Consider the following 18,670-nt stretch of genomic DNA (forward strand, 5'->3'; position numbering starts at 1 on the left):
GGCTTCACCTTTCTTTTCTTTTATGAATTTTCATTTCTTTGCTGTCAACATGACTTGCTCACTATGTGAACTTCTCGCATCTGTTCAGTTTCAAAATATTCAGCAGAGCAGACTATTTTTGGAGAGGGTGAAGGGGACCACAGATTGAAATATTAAAGGGATAGTTCACCCAAAAATGAAAATTCTGTTTTCAATTACTCATCCTCATGTCGTTCCAAATCCGTAAGACCTTCGTTCATCTTTGGAACACAAATTAAGATATTTTATATTATCTAAGAACTTTCTGACCCTGCATAGACAGCAACATAACTGAAACATTCAAGGCCATAAAGGTAGTAAGGACATCGTTAAAACAGTCAAAAATACATTTTGTGCATAAAGAAAACCAAAATTATGATTTTATTCAACAATTGCTTCTCTTCCTTGTCAGTCTCCAGTCATTCACAAGAGTACCACGACGCAGGAGCCGGTGTTCTGACTTAGTCCTATCTTTTAGTTCCTCATCCTTATATTCTGATTCAAATAAGGCTGGGCAAAAAATTGCAAGTCATCATTTCTGTCAAAATCTTCAGACATGTTTACAAAGACTGTTTTATGTGCATCGCCTTTTGCTTGTAAACACGGCGCAACGCATCCAGGATCTACGTCAGAACACCGACCCCTGCCTCAGCAGCACCACAGAAATGAATAAATAAAGTTGTTATTTTTGTTTTCTTTGTGCGCAAAAAGTATTTTCATAGCTTCATAATACTACAGTTGAACCACTGATGTCACATAGACTATTTTAACAATGTCCTTACTATCTTTCTGGGCCTTGAACGCAGTGATGGGCAAGCTACTTGGAAAATGTAGTGAGCTAAGCTAACAGTTACTCTTCATTAAATGAAGCTTAACTACACTAAAGCTACAGCCTTGGGTAATGTAGCAAGCTAAGCTACAGCATCATGGCAAAAGTAGTTCACTACATCTAAGCTATTTTTTAAAATTTCATTTTTCTATTGAACCAACATCATACCAAGTCAATGCTCTCTCAGTGATCAATTAAATTGTCAGTCATACAGGCATACAAGTTCAGTTTAATTGTTTATTTAACCACTCTTCCAAACCAATTTGGCAAAAAAAAATCTGTATCATGTACAGGCCTGGATTTATCTCATATTTTGGGGCGTTGAATTCTTTCTTGAAAAAAATAAAAACAAAAAAAGCAATGGCACCAGTTTCACAATATTAAACGAATAAAACAGGGAAAACACAAAATTTGTAAATAAAATAATTGTATACATATTATTGAATAACAGTCTATATATGAATGGGTGTTCGTCAACTGATTGCATGTCGTCAGAGTTTACAGTGTTGACAGCTTCGTAAAAAATAGCCTAATGGAAGCGCTGTAGATTTGTTGTATATAGCTACTAAAATATGACAGACCGCACAAAAACAGCACTTTAATTTACTGCCATGATTGAACAAAGATGGTGATTGATTTCATGAATACAGGAGCCTGTTTTTTTTAATTGTCAGAATCTATAGTAGATAACAAATACAAAAATAAAAACAAATCACAAACTTTTGCAGTCAAGACTGTGAATAAAAGACAAGTGTGGAATGTAAGCCAGATTTGGCCCAGACCCTGTTACTATCTGGGAAGCAAAGCTAAATTCTATTGTAAATTTGTTAACTGACAGTAAGAGTCAAGCGGCTATTTTCGTTTGCAGAAGGTAAAACACATTAACGTAAATTGTAAGTCTTTGAGAGGAAAAATTAAACCGACAGGTCACAGCGGCTAGGCCTATAAGTCACATTTTATTATATTCTGAAATAAACAGGCCTACAGCGTAATGTTGACATGACATTATTTCCCTCACTCCACAACAAATCCTTAACTTTAATCTTATTCAGAACAGAACAATGACAAAATAAATAAATAAATAAATTTGCCTAAACAATCCAAAACAAATTACATGTGAAACTGAAAGTAGTTGGGCTTATGTAGACTACCTCTCTTGCCACAAATACAAATGTTTCCATATCTGCAATGTATTTGAAGCAAAATTATTATGCATTGGGTAAGCTTTGTACTTCATGCACGTCGATGGAAAATATCATGATGAGCAAAAATGTTCCACGGGACCGGTGGTCATGCTGAACTGCACACTATTAAATACACACTATTTAAATTGACTAATGTAACTTTTGGGTGACTGTTTTATTTTTCAAATGTGTGCGCGTAAGACACCAGCGCGATCAAACAGCTGAATATCATATTCTGTCATGTTGGTCATAGTAAAGGCATAATTCACTACTGCAAAGTCCAAAGCAGTTTGAAGTATTAAGAATATTAGCAAAGATTATTATAATTCGTTTAGACTAGAACACGGTTTCATTCTTATTTTGCTATGGAACCTGGTCGTTTTATGTTTGTTTGTTTTTACTAACGAACCGAAACATTTTGCCTTTCGCCATGAATTTGACACCCACCCTCTGCCCATCTCGTACTTCTGAGTTTGAGATCTTCCCAGAGCACTAGCCTGCTTCAAAGACTAAAAGGCGCCCATCACTAGTTCTAATACTACGTTTTGCATTGCAGATTATGCAGTTTTCTGTTGCTATGTGGGCGCTCAGTTTTTTTCTGACATTTAGCTAAAATATTTTGTCTCGACAACAAGTGTTAGACTAAGACACACTTTTCTCATCTCCTCGAATGCAAAAAAAAAAAAAAAACATTAGCCTTTATAAATACAGTGCTGTGTTATAAATACAGAAAACATACTTTTCAATCAACACTTCTTTATTTACCTCAAGTCTGCAAACACGCTGAGATGCTTCAAACTGCGCGCCGCACTTCATTCACGAGAGAGGCGGGAGGAATAATGAGGTTTGACTGACAGTTTAATGAGCCAATGGCATCACGAGGTTTAGTGGCGGTGGCGTCGCTTACTGACCCAGGATCAGTGATCCGTAGCAGTTATATTTCCGATTTGAGCTTAAAGTATAGAACAATATATAGCTTGTAGCTTTTGTTGACGCTACCGCGTTACTTGATCAAAATAATAGCTTAGCTACTGAAAAGCTATTTGATTCAGAAAACAGCGACGCTACCACCACGCTACTGAGAAATGTAGTTAAGCTAGTAGCGTCACTACTTGTAGCGACGCTACTGCCCAACACTGCTTGAACGTGTCAGCTGCGTTGCTGTCTATGAAGGTTCAGAAAACTTTTGGATTTCATCAAAAATATTTTAATTTGTTTTCTGAAGATAAACGAAGGTATGAGTTTGGAACAACATCAGGGTGAGTAATTAATGACAGAATTTTCCGTTTTGGGTGAACTATCCCTTTAAAACTACTTGCATGGGAAAGAGCACAATTTGTGGATTTTTTTCCCACATAAAAACTGTTTAATTATTTATTTCTAATTGAAGATTGAAGACTCCTAAAAAATGTTTACAAATCTTTTGTGGTGCATGAAAACAACAAGTAAATGATGACAGAATTTTAGGTTTTGATCTGCATCCCTTTCATTTAAGGATCTTTTTTAAAATATTGAAGAATAAATATGATGTTATAAGAATTAACCTTATAATTTCCCATCATACGTCAACAGCAAACAGCTTTACTGTATGTGCACTGAGATCAGGAGGTGAGTGAGTACTCTGACATTGATTTCCTATCCTGTCATTTGTCCCAGCAGAACAAAGCATTCGCCGCTCCGCCACTAAGACGTGTGGCAGAAAGCAAGTCTATAAATAGGCCTCTTGCTGTATGCGTCTGAACAAAAATAACCTCCAAACTTCAATTGAAGGTATAGCATGCACTCCATTCATTGTCTCAGACAACAGTGTCACACATTGTTTTCTGCAGAGCATCCATCTTCTGCCAAGTCCTTTTAAAGGGACAGATCGCCCTAGAATGAAAATTCTGTCATTATTTATTCACAGGTGTGTCATTTCAACCTCTCATTAAAGATAAAGATTTATGTAGCTTGACCAAAGAAAAAACATGAAAATGATAAAATTAGTCCAAACTTGTGGAAATGCACTATATTCCAAGACGTCTGAAGCCATACTATAAGTGTGTGAGGAAAAGTCCACAATTTCAACTGTGTCTATTCTATCAAAAAACCTTTCAGAATCATCCACAACTTGAATCCAATGTCACTTCGCCAACTCGACAGAGCCACCCCGTGTCCCCGGGGTCCCCGCAGCACATTGTGATGTGCCGTGTAGACTGTCACCATTCATCTTCGCCGGCGGTACAAAATCTATTTCTCCAGATTGTCCTTCCTGCGAAGCTCAAATGCAAAGCACAGTAAATCACAGGTCCTCTGGTATTGTGCAAAGAGCTCAAAATCCAGTGGTCAGGGAGCAATTAATCTTTCACGCTGGGCTAGCCTTGCAATAAGACTGAGCATCTGAGGGGTCCAGATCATTAGGGACGCCGTAAATGGCTGGCTGAGGCTTAAGAAGTGAGTATACAGTATAGCACCAAGCATTATTACCTTTGATCCACAAGCTCCACAAGGACATTCATGATCATAAAATCCAACAGTACAGTCAGTCTTTTCCCTGACAATGTTGGCGGCATCTTAAATTGGGAAGCTGCGTGTTATTGATGGTTGATTATTCTATTGCGCTGTTACAATAACCAAACCCATCGCAGGGAATGACTGAGAGTAAGAATGCTGTAAGCGGTTAATCTCCGCAGGTTGTAATTGTGCTTTTGCACCCTGTATATCCTTGTTTTGAGCGAATCATGATTCTACCTCCACAGGAGCAAACAAATCGACACGCTTTAAATCCGAAGCTAATTAGTTCCACTCAGTTGAGGGTTGTGACAGTCGTCACCTAAGGGCATCCAATGCAACCTAGACAGGTGTAAAATCTAAGGGTGTTTTTAACACCTGCGAGATGTGTTGAGTTTGGAGTTCGTTAAATTTCCAAGTTTGTTTTAGCTTGCTAGATTGTGTTCCCAGGGGTCCACAAAAATAACACGTCAGAAAGAACACAGCACTGTCGGAAATTAATGACTGTTCCTTATTATTCTCCCAAAACGCAGGCACGCACAATGAAAAGAGAGTTACCAATTATCATTAAAGGATAAATATTCTGCAGACTAAAATGTTCCTTCAAATTCACACTGCAATTATAGGTGCAATGACATGCAAACTAAAATCACTTTTTGGATTTACTATAATTCTGGATTAAGTTTCAATCAAGCACTATTATGGAGAGACCAAAAAATGGCTCCAACACATTAAGAAATGGTACAAAAGTAAACAAAATGGCATCAAAAATCAAATACTGAATTGCTTATTCTATATTACTCTTCATCCATCTGCTTATTCACTACTTTTTTCTGTGACTCTCGACAGGTTATATCAGCCAGAAAGTGGCAACAAATTACTTTTTTGTGAGTCGATGAGTAAGATTTGTTAAAAACGATTCATTAGAGAACGAGACGATGAATGAGCCAATAAATCATTCACTCATCAGATTTGTTGAAAACACTTATTCATTTGGAGACTAAAGAGTCTTTGAAGAATTTATTCAACTGATTTGTTCAAAACACTGATTCGTTCAAGAACTTGATCAGTCGATGAGTCAGATTTGTTAAAAACGATTCATTAGAGAACGAGACGACTGAATGAGTCAATTATTCATTCACATATCAGATTAGTTAAAAACACTCTTTCATTCAGAGGCCAAAGAGTCACTGAAGCATTCACTCAAACAATTCGTTCAAAACACTGATTAATTCTAGAATGAGATGACTGAATGAGTCAATGAATCATTCACTCAATCAGATTCGTTGAAAACACTTATACATTTAGAGACTAAAGAGTCACTAAAGCATTTACTCAACCGATTCGTTCAAACCACAGATTCATTCAAGAACGAGATGACGGAATGAGCCAATTAATCATTCACTAATCAGATTCATTAAAACACTCACTCATATAAAAAGACTAATATGTCAATGAAGCATTCACTCAACCGATTCATTCAAAGCACTGATTCATTCCGGAACAAGATGACTGAATGAGCCAATGAATCACTTACTCATCAGATTCACTGAAAACACTTATACATTTAGAGACTAAAGAGTCATTGAAGCATTCACGCAACAGTTTCTTTTACAACACTGATTCATTCCAGAACGAAATGACTGAATGAGCCAATGAATCATTCACTCATCAGATTAGTTGAAAACACTCATTCATTTAGAGACTAAAGAGTCACTAAAGCACTCACTCAGCCATTTTTTTCACAACACTGATTCATAGAGAACGAGATGACTGAATAAGCCAATGAATCATTCACTTATCAGATTTGTTGAAAATACTCATGCATTTAGAGACTAAAGAGTCATTGAAGCATTCATTCAGCCGATTGGTTCAAAACACTTATTCATTCCAGAACGAGATGACTGAATGTTCAAAACACTCATTCGTTTAAAGACTAAAGAGTCACTGAAGCATTCACTCTAACGATTCATTCACTGATTCATTCAGGAACTAAACACCACTACAAGGTGATGCTTGATTTGAGCAAAAATATGGGCAATAGTGTCTAAAATGTTAGTTGCTGCCAAACCATGGTTTTGTTCTGTGTAAAAGGGTCAACAATTTACATTAAATGGTTTATCATAAGCAGTATCAGTCAGATCTGCAAATCATGTTAATGCTACATCAATTTCTATTAATTTAACTTGAGATTCTTCACCATTAACATGGAATTTTCAGGCAAACATTTACAGATTTTTCATTGTACTACTAAAACGTTGACCTCTAATTATCTTCCATTTCTATTTATAATATCACAGATCCTCCCTCCATAATGATGAAGCCCACTGTTGCACAAGCACTGACCCCGATGACTGCCATGGAAAACAATTATACCCCACCTCCCGAGTAGTCACACAGCAATTATAATAATCCTGCATACAATCACCGCAGTCTCTGTGAACAAAGCCACACTTACCCATGGCAAAAAAGGGGATCCCAAGCAGTGTAGAGTTAAATTTCCCATCAGAGATGAAAAAAATTCCAGCTGCCGTCACATTGGCGATGCAGATGGTAAGGACGCCCAACAGGCCCAGGAAGGGTTTCCCGCGCAAGCAGTCCCGCATAGAGCTGGAGATGGTGGCTGCCAGGAGCACCAGCACCAAGCTGACCAGTACCTCGCTCTTGGCCAGCACGCCTGTCTTATGGAAGTCCCGCCATAAGCTGAAGGACGTAAGCGACTGGATATGTAGTTCCTGGCTGTCTGTAGCCAGCTGGTGCACCAGCTTACAGAATTCACTCTCCCACTTCTCAGAAATGATGTCCTGCACCACTGGCCCAAGGTTGCGGAGGTAGTAGGTGATTTGGATGGCGCGAGCAAACTTGACCTGTTGGTCCCGGCTATTTGCTGGCAAGGCCACGCCACCCAGCTGATGGCCAATAAAGGACACTCGACCATCCTAGAGGCAAAACAAACCAGTTACTAATTTATTTCCCTCATTAAAGAAAAACTGTTATGAGTAAAATTGGATTTGAACGCAATCTAACAAGTATACTTTGCAATCAGTGAAAATCAACCGCCGTCCAAAAATATGTTAAATAATTGGTACATTTGGAACATCTGAGGAATACTAAAGTTGATTAACAAATGAATTGAGATCTGTAATGGGCTACTAAAAAGAAATAGCAGTAGCAGCCATGCACCGATCAAAGAAATTTCCACATTGAAGTAATTTGCAGCATCAGTCTTTTTTTAAAACTATAATTGTGACCCTGGACCACAAAACCAGTCGTAAGTAGCATGTGTATAGCTTCAGCTTTCAGATAAATATTATATAAAACCATTTTAAAAATTGACCCTTATGACTAGTTTTGTGGTCCAGGGTCACATGATAAATATATGATAAATACAATTTTAAATAAGTGCAGGGCAGGGTATGCAGTTGGTAAGGTTAGGTATGGTCAATAACATGGAAAGAGAAAGAAAAGGGAGTGTGGAGAAGTCAGTCAAGGATGAATTTGCTGAAAGGAAGGCCTGGAGAATGCAACTAAAATGAGTGAGTAGTGTTTCATTTTACATTTTCATGTCTGTTATGTGAATATTTCATTGGGCTGCCACACTGATTGTTTGTATGAAGTAGTTTAGCATTGACATTGCAAAGTTTGGCTGTGCCTTAGTTATTTTAGACTTACGTTAGTTGTGAAAAGACACTGGGTAGAGTTATGCAACTTAAGGTTGCGTGTTATGCAATTCATTGGTTTATTTATTAGGTAACTTTCTTGACAATTTTTGACTATTATTAATACTACTCTTGAGTTGGATCTGGATGTCCTGTTACTTTACAGAGATCATGTATTTATCAGGATACTTAGATAATAATGACATATAAATGTCTTTTGCAAAGCAATGTGTTTGGTATGATACCCTACAGTGATACGCCTCTTTGTTGCACTTCTTGTTTGGAGCCCGTTAAAATTTTTTTCCATGAGCCAAGGGCTGACTTGCTACGCTATTCCTGCATTTTAATATTAATTTCACATTCTAATCGTGTGACTTGCAGAATCAGCAAACCAGTTAATGAGCAGCTTTGTTGGTATGAATTTGCTCTGGTATTTGAATGGATTTAACACATTTCAAGAATGTATTAAAATGGTCTTCCATAACAAAAAACAAAAATAGATTTCTTAAGGCAGCAGTGTGTACTTAGTTTCTTTCAGCTAAATGTCAGACAAGCAAAACAGGCAAGAGGAAAACACAAGCTGATACCACAGTATGAAGTTGGATAAATATGTTAAGACAGTCTCCACAGTTAAACAACATTATTATTGCACCAAAACAATGCTGAATTAATAAAATCCAGAGCAGATTGAGTGTTATTGTTTTTTTTTTCTCAATAATCTCAGTATTTCAGCATCCACCCTTACGAAAATTAACCATGTTTTTTTTTGTAGTAACCATGGTTTAACTATGGTTTTTGAAGTAAAACCATAGTAACTACAAATAACCAATCAGCGTCAGGGGTTTGGTGTTGTGGACTTTCGCTCCGCCTCCCTCACATCCCTGCACCAGTAGGAAAGTCCACAACACCAAACCCCTGACGCTGATTGGTTGGAACACTGTTTGTTTTTCTGTGGAAAGGTTGGTAGTGCCGATTGTTTTTTTGGCATATCTCGGACCCTAGGCTGACCAGAGAGACGCGGTTTTTTCACAGACAATTTATGGGGCAGGCAGCGAGTGGATCGTGAAGAAAGGTCAGCTGAAATTGACACTTTATGTTTTAGGCTAGAAATCGCTGATACAACCTTTAACCATGGTAACCCACAAAATAGCAGCCTATATGAATACACACAAATGTAAACAAATAATATGTATTTACTGAAATTCATAATATTAAAGTAAGGCAAAGATAATAAATATGATATTTCATAATGTTCGAATGAGTTCAAATGTATTACATGTGACTAAGAATTCACAGAAATACGAACATCTATATATGGTATTGTCCTGTCCTGATGCGGCCCCTTTAAGAAATCCGAATGTAGCGCGCCTGCAACTGTAGCGCGCGTCATTTGAAAATAACGGTCGAAGAGGAAAAGCAGCGAATGATTAACGGTGTTTAACTTGTTCAAATTTGATTTCAAAGATGCCAAAAATGATGATATAGTAACATTTATTTGGTCTGTCTCCTAAACCAACAATTTTGGGTGATCTTGGTGAGTTGTTGAACTCGCGTTTGATTGTATCTGCTGATTAGCACAGCAGCTGTGTCAAAAGCTATGAATCTGTATAACTGATATTATTAATGATAGTTATAACGTTATATGTTTATGCTACTAATTTTCATTGTATAAAACATTGGAGTAGTGACTATTCTGCCACCATTTGTAGCTGTTTTAATTAATGCTGTGCTTTACGGCTTTGTAGGGTCACTATACCTTAAGTGCAAATAGCACACGTTGTTGGCAGAGGCTATTTACACTAACTCCATACACCAATGTGTGATTACAATCTGTACTTTTTTTTTTTTTTTTTGGTTATGTCCTTTATTTATTGTCACAGTAAAGAGTTATTTTTCTTTCCAACTTCCAGTGTCCTCTAAGTTTTATATCTACCTCCCTTACTCAAGTCTAGAACTGCTCCAGTGTAGTATTTGCAATGAAGTGTTACATTCTCTCTCTCTCTCTCTCTCTCTCTCTCTCTGTGTGTGTGTGTGTGTGTGTGTGTGTGTGTGTGTGTGTTTGCGCTAAAGCTGTGTGCTGCATCAAGGTGATGTAAACGACAAACTGCAAGTACTATTTGTTAGTAAAATAAAAACAGTGGAAAAGTGCACTTTCGATTACAAAAAGGGGAGAAAAGGACATGAACAGGCATCCAATTTGATCCCATAAAAATCTCATAGAAACCATCCAACAGAATATTTATATCTTGTCAAAAAATCCTAAAGGATTCCAATAAGAATTTTGTACAGGATTCTTATTGGAATTTCTATCATATTTTGGAACAAATTTCTATAGGAATATTCTTATAAGACATAAATATTCTGTAGGATCAGTCCTAAAGGATTTTTTATGGGATCTAATTGGATGCTTGTTCATGTCTTTATGGAAACTTTTATCTGAAGGTGCACTTTTCTACTGTTCTTGTTTTGCTAACAAAAAGTACTTTCAGTTTACTGTTGACATCACCCTGATGTAGACGTTGTTCATTGTATGTTGCTTATCAAAGAATCCTAAAGGATTCTGATAAGAAACTTGTACTGGATTATTATTGGAATAGGAATTGTCTTATAGGATTTTCTTATGGGAAAAGACATAAATATTCTGTATAGGATAATTTCTACAGGATTTTAACAGGATCCTGTTTTATTTTAAAGCATCTAAAAAAAGAATCCTAACACTATTCCTATCAAAATCCTATAGGAACGGTTCCAAAATATGATAGAAATTCTAACTGGAATCCTGTAGAATTCCTATTGGAATCCTATAGGATTTTTTTACAAGGTTTACTATAGTATTACTACAATATAACCGTAGTAAAACCATGGTATCAGAACCATGGTTTTTTAAAACCAAAGAAAAAAAAACCCAAAAAAAACCACAGTTACTACAGTCATGGTTAACTACAGTTTTACTATAGTATTACTACAATATAACCGTAGTAAAACCATGGTATCAGAACCATGGTTTTTTAAAACCAAAAAAAACGCACCAAAAAACCACGGTTACTATGGTCATGGTCAACCACAGTTTTACTATAGTAAAACCATGGTTAATTTTCGTAAGGGCAGTAATGAGCTGGACAGTGCATCACCCTATGCTGAGAAAGCGATGTAGCCTTGGATGCAGCAATACAGCCTCAAGATGTTCAGAAAAAGACTGGCACAATATGAATGAGCTCTTGTAGAGGCCACAGTAAGCGCCTCATTCACACAGATCCTGCTCCTACTCCTACTGACGTAGGCTTGGGAAAACAATAAGATATCTGGCTTGCTATACTGTTGTGTTATATTTAGTCTTTTGTCTGTGAATACTGCAGCATTTTGATGAAGACTGTGTCTTACAGGTCTGATACAAGTTGCATATTCAGTCTCTGTTTAGGACACTTGAAATTTAACAATGTCCAATACACTGCATGAAATGACTCTATGCTACTGTAGATCATGGATATAAACTATATTTAACATTTATGCTCATGTTTTATTGCTATAAACTGTTAGTGCGGAAATGTACTATGTATATGTGACCCTGGATCACAAAACCAGTCTTAAATCTTTTTTTTTTATGCCAAAAATCATTCGGATATTAAGTAAAGATCACATTCCATGAAGATATTTTGTAAATTTCCTACCCTAAATATATCACAACTTAATTTTTGATTAGTAATATGCATTGTTATGAACTTTACAGGCGATTTTTTAATTCCCGATTCCAGATATTCAAATAGTTGTATCTCAGCCAAATGTTGTCCTATTTTAACAAACCACACATCAATGGAAAGCTTATTTATTTCAGCTGTAGATTATTGAATTTAAGTAGTTTACAGTCATTTCCTATATGAGCACACCTTTTACTCACAATTCCAACAGTGGTCTTCCCAGCATGCACTAGGGCCTGAAAAATTAATATGGTTTCACTGTTTCCAACAACTGTTGTTGCTGTGTTGTTATATTTACTGTAGTAACAATACACTGCAATATATGATTCTGTGCTACTGTAGAGCGTGAAACGCAATATATAAACAATGGTATATTTAACAGAATTATGTCCTGTTCTTATGATAAAAATTTGGGTGAACATCATTTAAAATGTTAATTGAAAATGTACTAATATAACAGTGTTTACTGCTGACTCTGAGCAGTTTAAGCAGTTACATGCTCAAGCATTCTTTTTATGTGATATGTCATAAGGGGCATTTTAAAAAAATGACAGCTGCATAAATAAGCTTTCCATTAATGTATGATTTGTTTGGATAGTATAATATTTTTCTGAGATACAATTATTTGAAAATCTGGAATCTGAGGGTGCAAAAAAATCAAAATATTGAGAAAACCACAGTTAAAGTTGTCCAAATGAAGTTCTTAGCAATGCATATTACTAATTAAGTTTTGATATATTTACGGTAGGAAATTTACAAAATATCTTCATGGAACATGATCTTTATTTATAATCCTAATGATTTTTGGCTTAAAAGAAATATCAATAATTTAGACCCATACAATGTACTGTTGGCTATTGCTACAAATATATCCATGACTGGTTTTGTGGTCCAGGGTCACATATAAGTACAGCTTTTGCTTATAATTCATGCACTGAGCCTGAAAAATGAATATGGCTTCACTGTTTCTCAATAGCTATTGTTGCTTTATTGTCAGGTTTAATAACTTGTTGTCTTGTAATGGTAGGATGTTTGTTTCTCTGCTTAAAAAGATTAGTTAGTTGATTGTTACATGAATATGTGTACAAAACATTTCAAAAATTTTAAAACTATTTTAAGTGAATACAACTTAAGAAAGATGTAATTGCAATTAACTCTGTTTGCATTTGAATAATTTAACACAGCTCATCTAACTGAAACTGAATTCTAAACAGTTGTATTTAGCTAATGTTGCTTGTAATATGTTGTCATCATTTTACTGATATACTGATAAGGTATCTGTTATGAAAAAATCAGGACAAATTGTAAAAGTCTAAATTCTGTGAGTGTCTTCTAGTGTACATTGCATCACCAGGCTCCTCAGAGTGCAGCACTAGAGAACTATGCAGCTGATTCCGAGGCTGCACACGCTAGAATACAGCAGCACGGAGTCTATTCATAATTCTGAGCGTTTCCTAAGGTTTTATGAAGCCCAGTCTCAATATGCCAAGATGGGTTTTGCAGTTTCATTGTTGCAATGTGGCTCCATCGCACACAAAGGCTGCGTCTCAAAAGCCTCGGGAGAAAAAAAACGCTGTCTCGTTAGGCGGCTCGCGAGGTTTTGAAACACAGCCGCTGTGCTCAAGATATGTATGTCTCTTACCTTTAATGTTGTATTCGGATAGCTCACGGGGACCTTGGAAAAAGTGCTGTTAGACAGAACAGCTAAGCGAATGTCTTCGAATATGGTGATGATATCATCCAGGAGGCATCTCTTGTCCCGGTGGCTCAGGACACAGAGATGCGCGAAAGTGTAATTGAAGCCTTTGTAATTGACACGCATATCCAGGACCTTCTTGTGCACCTGGAGCACCTGCTCGGCCAGCTCCAGGATGTTTCCCCCGGATTTGGCCAGCAGAATGAGTCTGCCATATCTGCCGGGGGTGTGCAGGTCCGAGTACAGCTTGTGCTTGGACTGGTCGATGGGGAAGAGGCTGTTGGCGAGACTCCGCTCGATCTTCGCGAGGCTGTGCGTCGGGGCGACCAGGATCTCCAGGTCCGTCTCGGGCTTAAACCGGCTCAGCACCGTGGATCCGAAAATGATGGTCAGGACTGCGGGGACGGTGAGGAAGAACACCGGATGCCTGCTCACGAATAAACCCAGCCAGTAGAAGGAAGATTTCAGCCCTCTGTGTATCACTTGCCGCAGCATCCTCCTCCAGATCCAGCTTGCAGCAGATGATGCCCCGGTTCTTCCTATGAAGCACATGTGACATGTGGCTCCAGTTCAGTCAATCCGTATGAGAATACTCGAGTGTACACCTGTGAAGCACTGCAGCGATTTGCAAAAGACAGTCAGATATTGATCACTATAGAGGCTTTTTGGTTCCATCCCTCCCCCTGATGTGTGACTGTTTCTCTCGCTTCTTCTGCTGCAACAGCAGCCAGCCCCAGTCTGATGTGCATGTGTGCTTAATTCGGACTATTCGATCGGAGGCGCCTGATTTATGGGCTTGATTGTAACCATGTGCTGCTGTGTGCATGGACGGAGGCACGACGGGGAAATGCTGGCTGGCTGCTTGGGTGGTTGGGGGCTCATTTTTAAGAACACGCGCGATTCAAAGCTCTTCACGATCGTGGACTCACCTCTTGAAATAGCCACTCTATTACTAATGAATGAGGCATTCCAGTCTTAAGGCTAAGGGCGGCAGTCCACAAGGCCAAATGCAGTCACAATGCAGACACGCTAAAATAACGTTCATTTCAACACTTAAACATATGAGTCTACTCAAATCAAAGTCCTTAGGAGTTTGCTGATGAAGTGACTTATTTACCACAAGTTAATACACTAATAAACTTACACTAATAATACAAGTATTTCTATTTACATATTTAAATAGCGTTTCCACACGTTTTACTAACCACAAAAGTTACTAACGTACGCTGCCAAAACAGACTTTATGGAGGTAACCATAGCAACAGTACGTCATTCGATTTCCATTATTCGGAAATACTTTGACAAGTCCTGACATTATTTACAGTACCCTATCATCTCATTAGGGCTTATACACTAAATAATATTTAATACTCTATATAATTTTGTGCTATACTTTTTCACTAATGATTTAACTCTGAATAACTCTGAGCTCTATTTTATTAACACATAAAATTTTCTTCATGATTATCTTTATATTGTACCACCTTCATCTCTGCATAAAATAGAATACACTCAGCCTGGGGTGATTCTTCAGTTAGAAGAATGAAACTTTTCTTCTATGTTCCTTGCAAAACTGACATATTAAAGCATATTATGCTTGGTGAGCAGCAGAACACTGTCAGAAACTAAGATAAATAAAAAAAAAGACCAAAAATAGATACTGTACTCTCCATACTAAAAAAAGATTACCTTACTATTCTTAGTTTTTGTTTTATGTGTCCATCTAGTTTGATTGTGTTTCTTTTTTTTTGTGAAGTGGTGGTTGTGGGACCTAACTTACTTTAGGCTCTAACTTAATATGATCTAAAATATAATTTACAAGCCTGAAATACAACCTGTAATAAAAACTGGGCTACTCCATAACTAATTTATATGAGTTCATACTCTGTAAATAAATAGCTATGACAACATGATGAAAAAGTCTGTAACATTCAGTATAGCAGGAAGTCAAAAATAGATTTAACCAGATCTTTGAGTTAAATAGTGAAGAATAAATTCACTGTGAACTTGTAGTAGATAACATTTCTAAGTGTTATTTGTCATTTTCACTGATGTTCTCCTAATGGCAGGTAACCTATGAAGTGAATCCAGTTCTACCCGTGGTTTTAATAACCTGACACAAAACTCTTTCCACATAGCTATTATGAATGCATACTTGTTGTTTGTGCAATATTTTAACAGAAGCCCCTCGTAAAATAATTTTCTGCACTGCTGATCATGTGTGACTGCAGAGATGACCTGTAATCCTGTTCGGTTACAGCTTCTTCATTATTTATGTGTGGATGTTGTCGTGTTTACAACCAGTGAATGCTTAGACATGGTCACCAACACAGAATAACTGTAATTTGGTTGCTGACTATGAATAGTAAGAACTTTACCACCTTTGAACATAACTGGATGCAAAAACAAGCTACATTTGTGATTGTACACACCAAAATCAACAGTTATGTCTGAATGACTGTTAATGGAGAAAGATGCTTTTAGCATGCAAAATGTTGTAGTTACAGCATCTACCAGAAGGGGATACCTGCAGAAGCGAACCATAGAAACACTCACAGATTGAACAGTATGAATGGTGCAGACAAATGCCTCCCCCTCTACGTAAATGTGACATGGCAGAAAGCAGCATGTTGCAAAATAATTGGGATAAAATGGAGACGGTCACAGAATAGTATGACTTGTCCTAGTTTATTCCCCAGACCATTACCAAAATGAGTGCACTTCTTTTCCTAGCTTGACAATTTAACCTAAATTTAGAGCCATCAGCTCAGTTATCTTCTTGAGCTCAAAGGAATTAGTGCCTACAGTAGATCCACTACAGGTGTCAGGAAAGATACACCTAAAACTGCCATTAGACAATGAAATGATATATCTAGATTCACAACCCTTCCCACACCTGACATTAGAATCATTTAGGCTTTTTAGTGACTACTGCAGTGTTGCCAGATCTCACTAGAAAAACAAGCAACCTGGTCTGACAAAACAAGCCCAAAATAGGCAACTAAAATAAGTCTAAATAAGCAAGGTTGGAAGGTAAAGACAGAAATACAAGAAAATAAACTATACTGATTACTAATGACATTATGAAGTGTGGAGCTCAAAAGAAGTAGCTATTTGTGGTTGGCCATATTTCATTGCGCTACACAAGCCAGGTACTAGCAAGCCCAAATGCATTACTATATTCTAGAAACAAGCCAAAAATACACAAGTTGTGTTGAGAATGAAAAATGCGATGTGAAAACAAGCCAAAAGTTGCTTAGAATTAGCAGACGCAGCAACACTGGACTACCGAGATGATGAGAGATAAATAGCGCTGGAGTTGGAGAAGGACGTGGAAGAAGAAAGTGGGACAGGGTGTCGTGCGGTTGAGAGGAATCCCATATTTTTTGCAGTCTCAGTGGATACGGGCCTGCAGTCAAAGCTTAATGTGCACTTCCTGCCAACCGCTGTTGCCAGGTGGTGGGCTTGTGCAAGATTGGCAGGCCAAACGCACACACACATCTTAAAACACAGCTGCGGAAAAACCATATTGTAAAATTGCCACAAAATGCGCAAATACAAAACAGACACTGAATTCAATTAAATTTAATTCAAAAGAACACTTCCAAAGTAGCCATCACTAGATATAAACGCGTATGATAAATTATAGTCTGAATTGCCAGCAATGTCAGAACATAATAAACCCTGTATTGTATGTAAAGCTCATATATTTCTAATAACGCAGTGTGTTGCGTTATAAATACCATAAATGGTGTGATGCTACTTTAAGTCAGAAGCGCAAGTGCACCAGTGAAAAACAGGTGACAGATTGTGAATAACGCACCTCTTGAGTTAACATCATAGCCTGAGGCCACGTCTGTCAATCATCAACAGAGACCTGAATAATAACCCATGCTATGGTATTAACCTTAAGATCATTTATATTGTACGGTGGGTTTTCTTTTAACATTTACAGTTTTTTTTTTTTTTGACAGAAACATGTATGCTACTCATCGAAATATTATTTAAAAACATTATGTAATATATTAATAAAAAGTAATATAAATATCAAACGTCTGTCATTAATTACTCACCCTCATGTCATTCTAAACCCATAAGACTTTTGTTCATCTTCGGAACACAAATGAAGATATTTCTGATTAAATCAGAGAGCTTTCTGATCCTACATAGACAGCAATGCAATTGACATGTTCAAGGCCCAGAAAGGTAATAAAGAGACTGTTAAAATAGTCCATGTGACATCAGTGGTTCAACCATAATTTTATATAGCTATGAGAATACTTACTGTGCACAAAGAAAACAAAAATAACATTGCAAAAATGCTTTTCTTACTTACTTACTTACTTGTTTCCAGCCAAAATATCTAAAAAGTTTGAGAAAAAAGGTAAAAATTAAGTGAGTTAAGTTTGCTTAGAAATAATCTGCCAATGGGGTAAGCAAAATAACCTTATTTCAAGCAGAAAACAACATTATTATGTTTACCCCACGGGCAGATTATTTAGCTTGTTTCAAGCAAAAACTCACTTAATTTTTACTTCTTTTTTCTTTTGTCTAGAAAATCCTTCTTGTTTTAAGAATCTTTATATATTTTGGCTGGAAACAAACCAAAAATCTAAGTAAGAAAAGCATTTTTTTGCAGTGTATGACTTTATTCAACAATTTCTTCTCTTCCGTGTCAGTCTTCGACGTGCGTTCTTGCTACCTTTCTGGGCCTTGCACATGTCAGTTGCATTACTGTCTATGCAGGGTCAAAAAGCTACCATAATACTATAATTTGTGTTCCGAAGATGAACAAAGGTCTTAGAGGTTTGGAATGTTTTGGAATTTTCATTTTTGGGTGAACTATATACCTTTTAGATTCCGCTAGAGTTTATATATATAGCCTACAGGCTAAGGTAAAAGATCTGGTAGGTATAGTAGGACAGTAAGACAGTAATGTAAATAGGCCTGTCACGATTCCTTGATTCAATCAGAGTACTAAAAAAATCCTCGACTGCAATTTCCCATGTCGAGTAATTGGCAAAATACTGTAAGTGTATTGTTATCATTAAGTGAGCTGTTATTATTTACATGTGTGGAGTGTCTCAAACTCTATCTCT

The 18,670-nt window shown here is 37.0% G+C and overlaps 1 protein-coding gene across 2 annotated transcripts in view; it reads right to left on the reverse strand.

Moving 5' to 3' along the window:
* ptchd4 (patched domain containing 4) overlaps nt 1–14,727 on the reverse strand; it is a 35,683-nt gene extending 20,956 nt beyond the window's left edge. Inside the window, exons 1-2 of one of the 2 annotated variants that reach the window (XM_073817106.1) lie at nt 13,692–14,727; nt 6,980–7,460 (exon numbers count right to left, since the gene is read on the reverse strand). In XM_073817106.1, the coding sequence (XP_073673207.1) occupies nt 6,980–7,460; nt 13,692–14,123 (913 nt within the window). In that variant the 5' untranslated portion in view covers nt 14,124–14,727. Of the gene's footprint in view, nt 1–6,979; nt 7,461–13,517 lie in introns of both variants that reach the window. The other variant, XM_073817105.1, reaches the window with a different exon arrangement.
* Between the last annotated feature and the right edge of the window lie 3,943 nt (nt 14,728–18,670).

This window comes from Garra rufa, chromosome 13, assembly GCF_049309525.1.
Source record: "Garra rufa chromosome 13, GarRuf1.0, whole genome shotgun sequence".
NCBI lineage: Eukaryota > Metazoa > Chordata > Actinopteri > Cypriniformes > Cyprinidae > Garra > Garra rufa.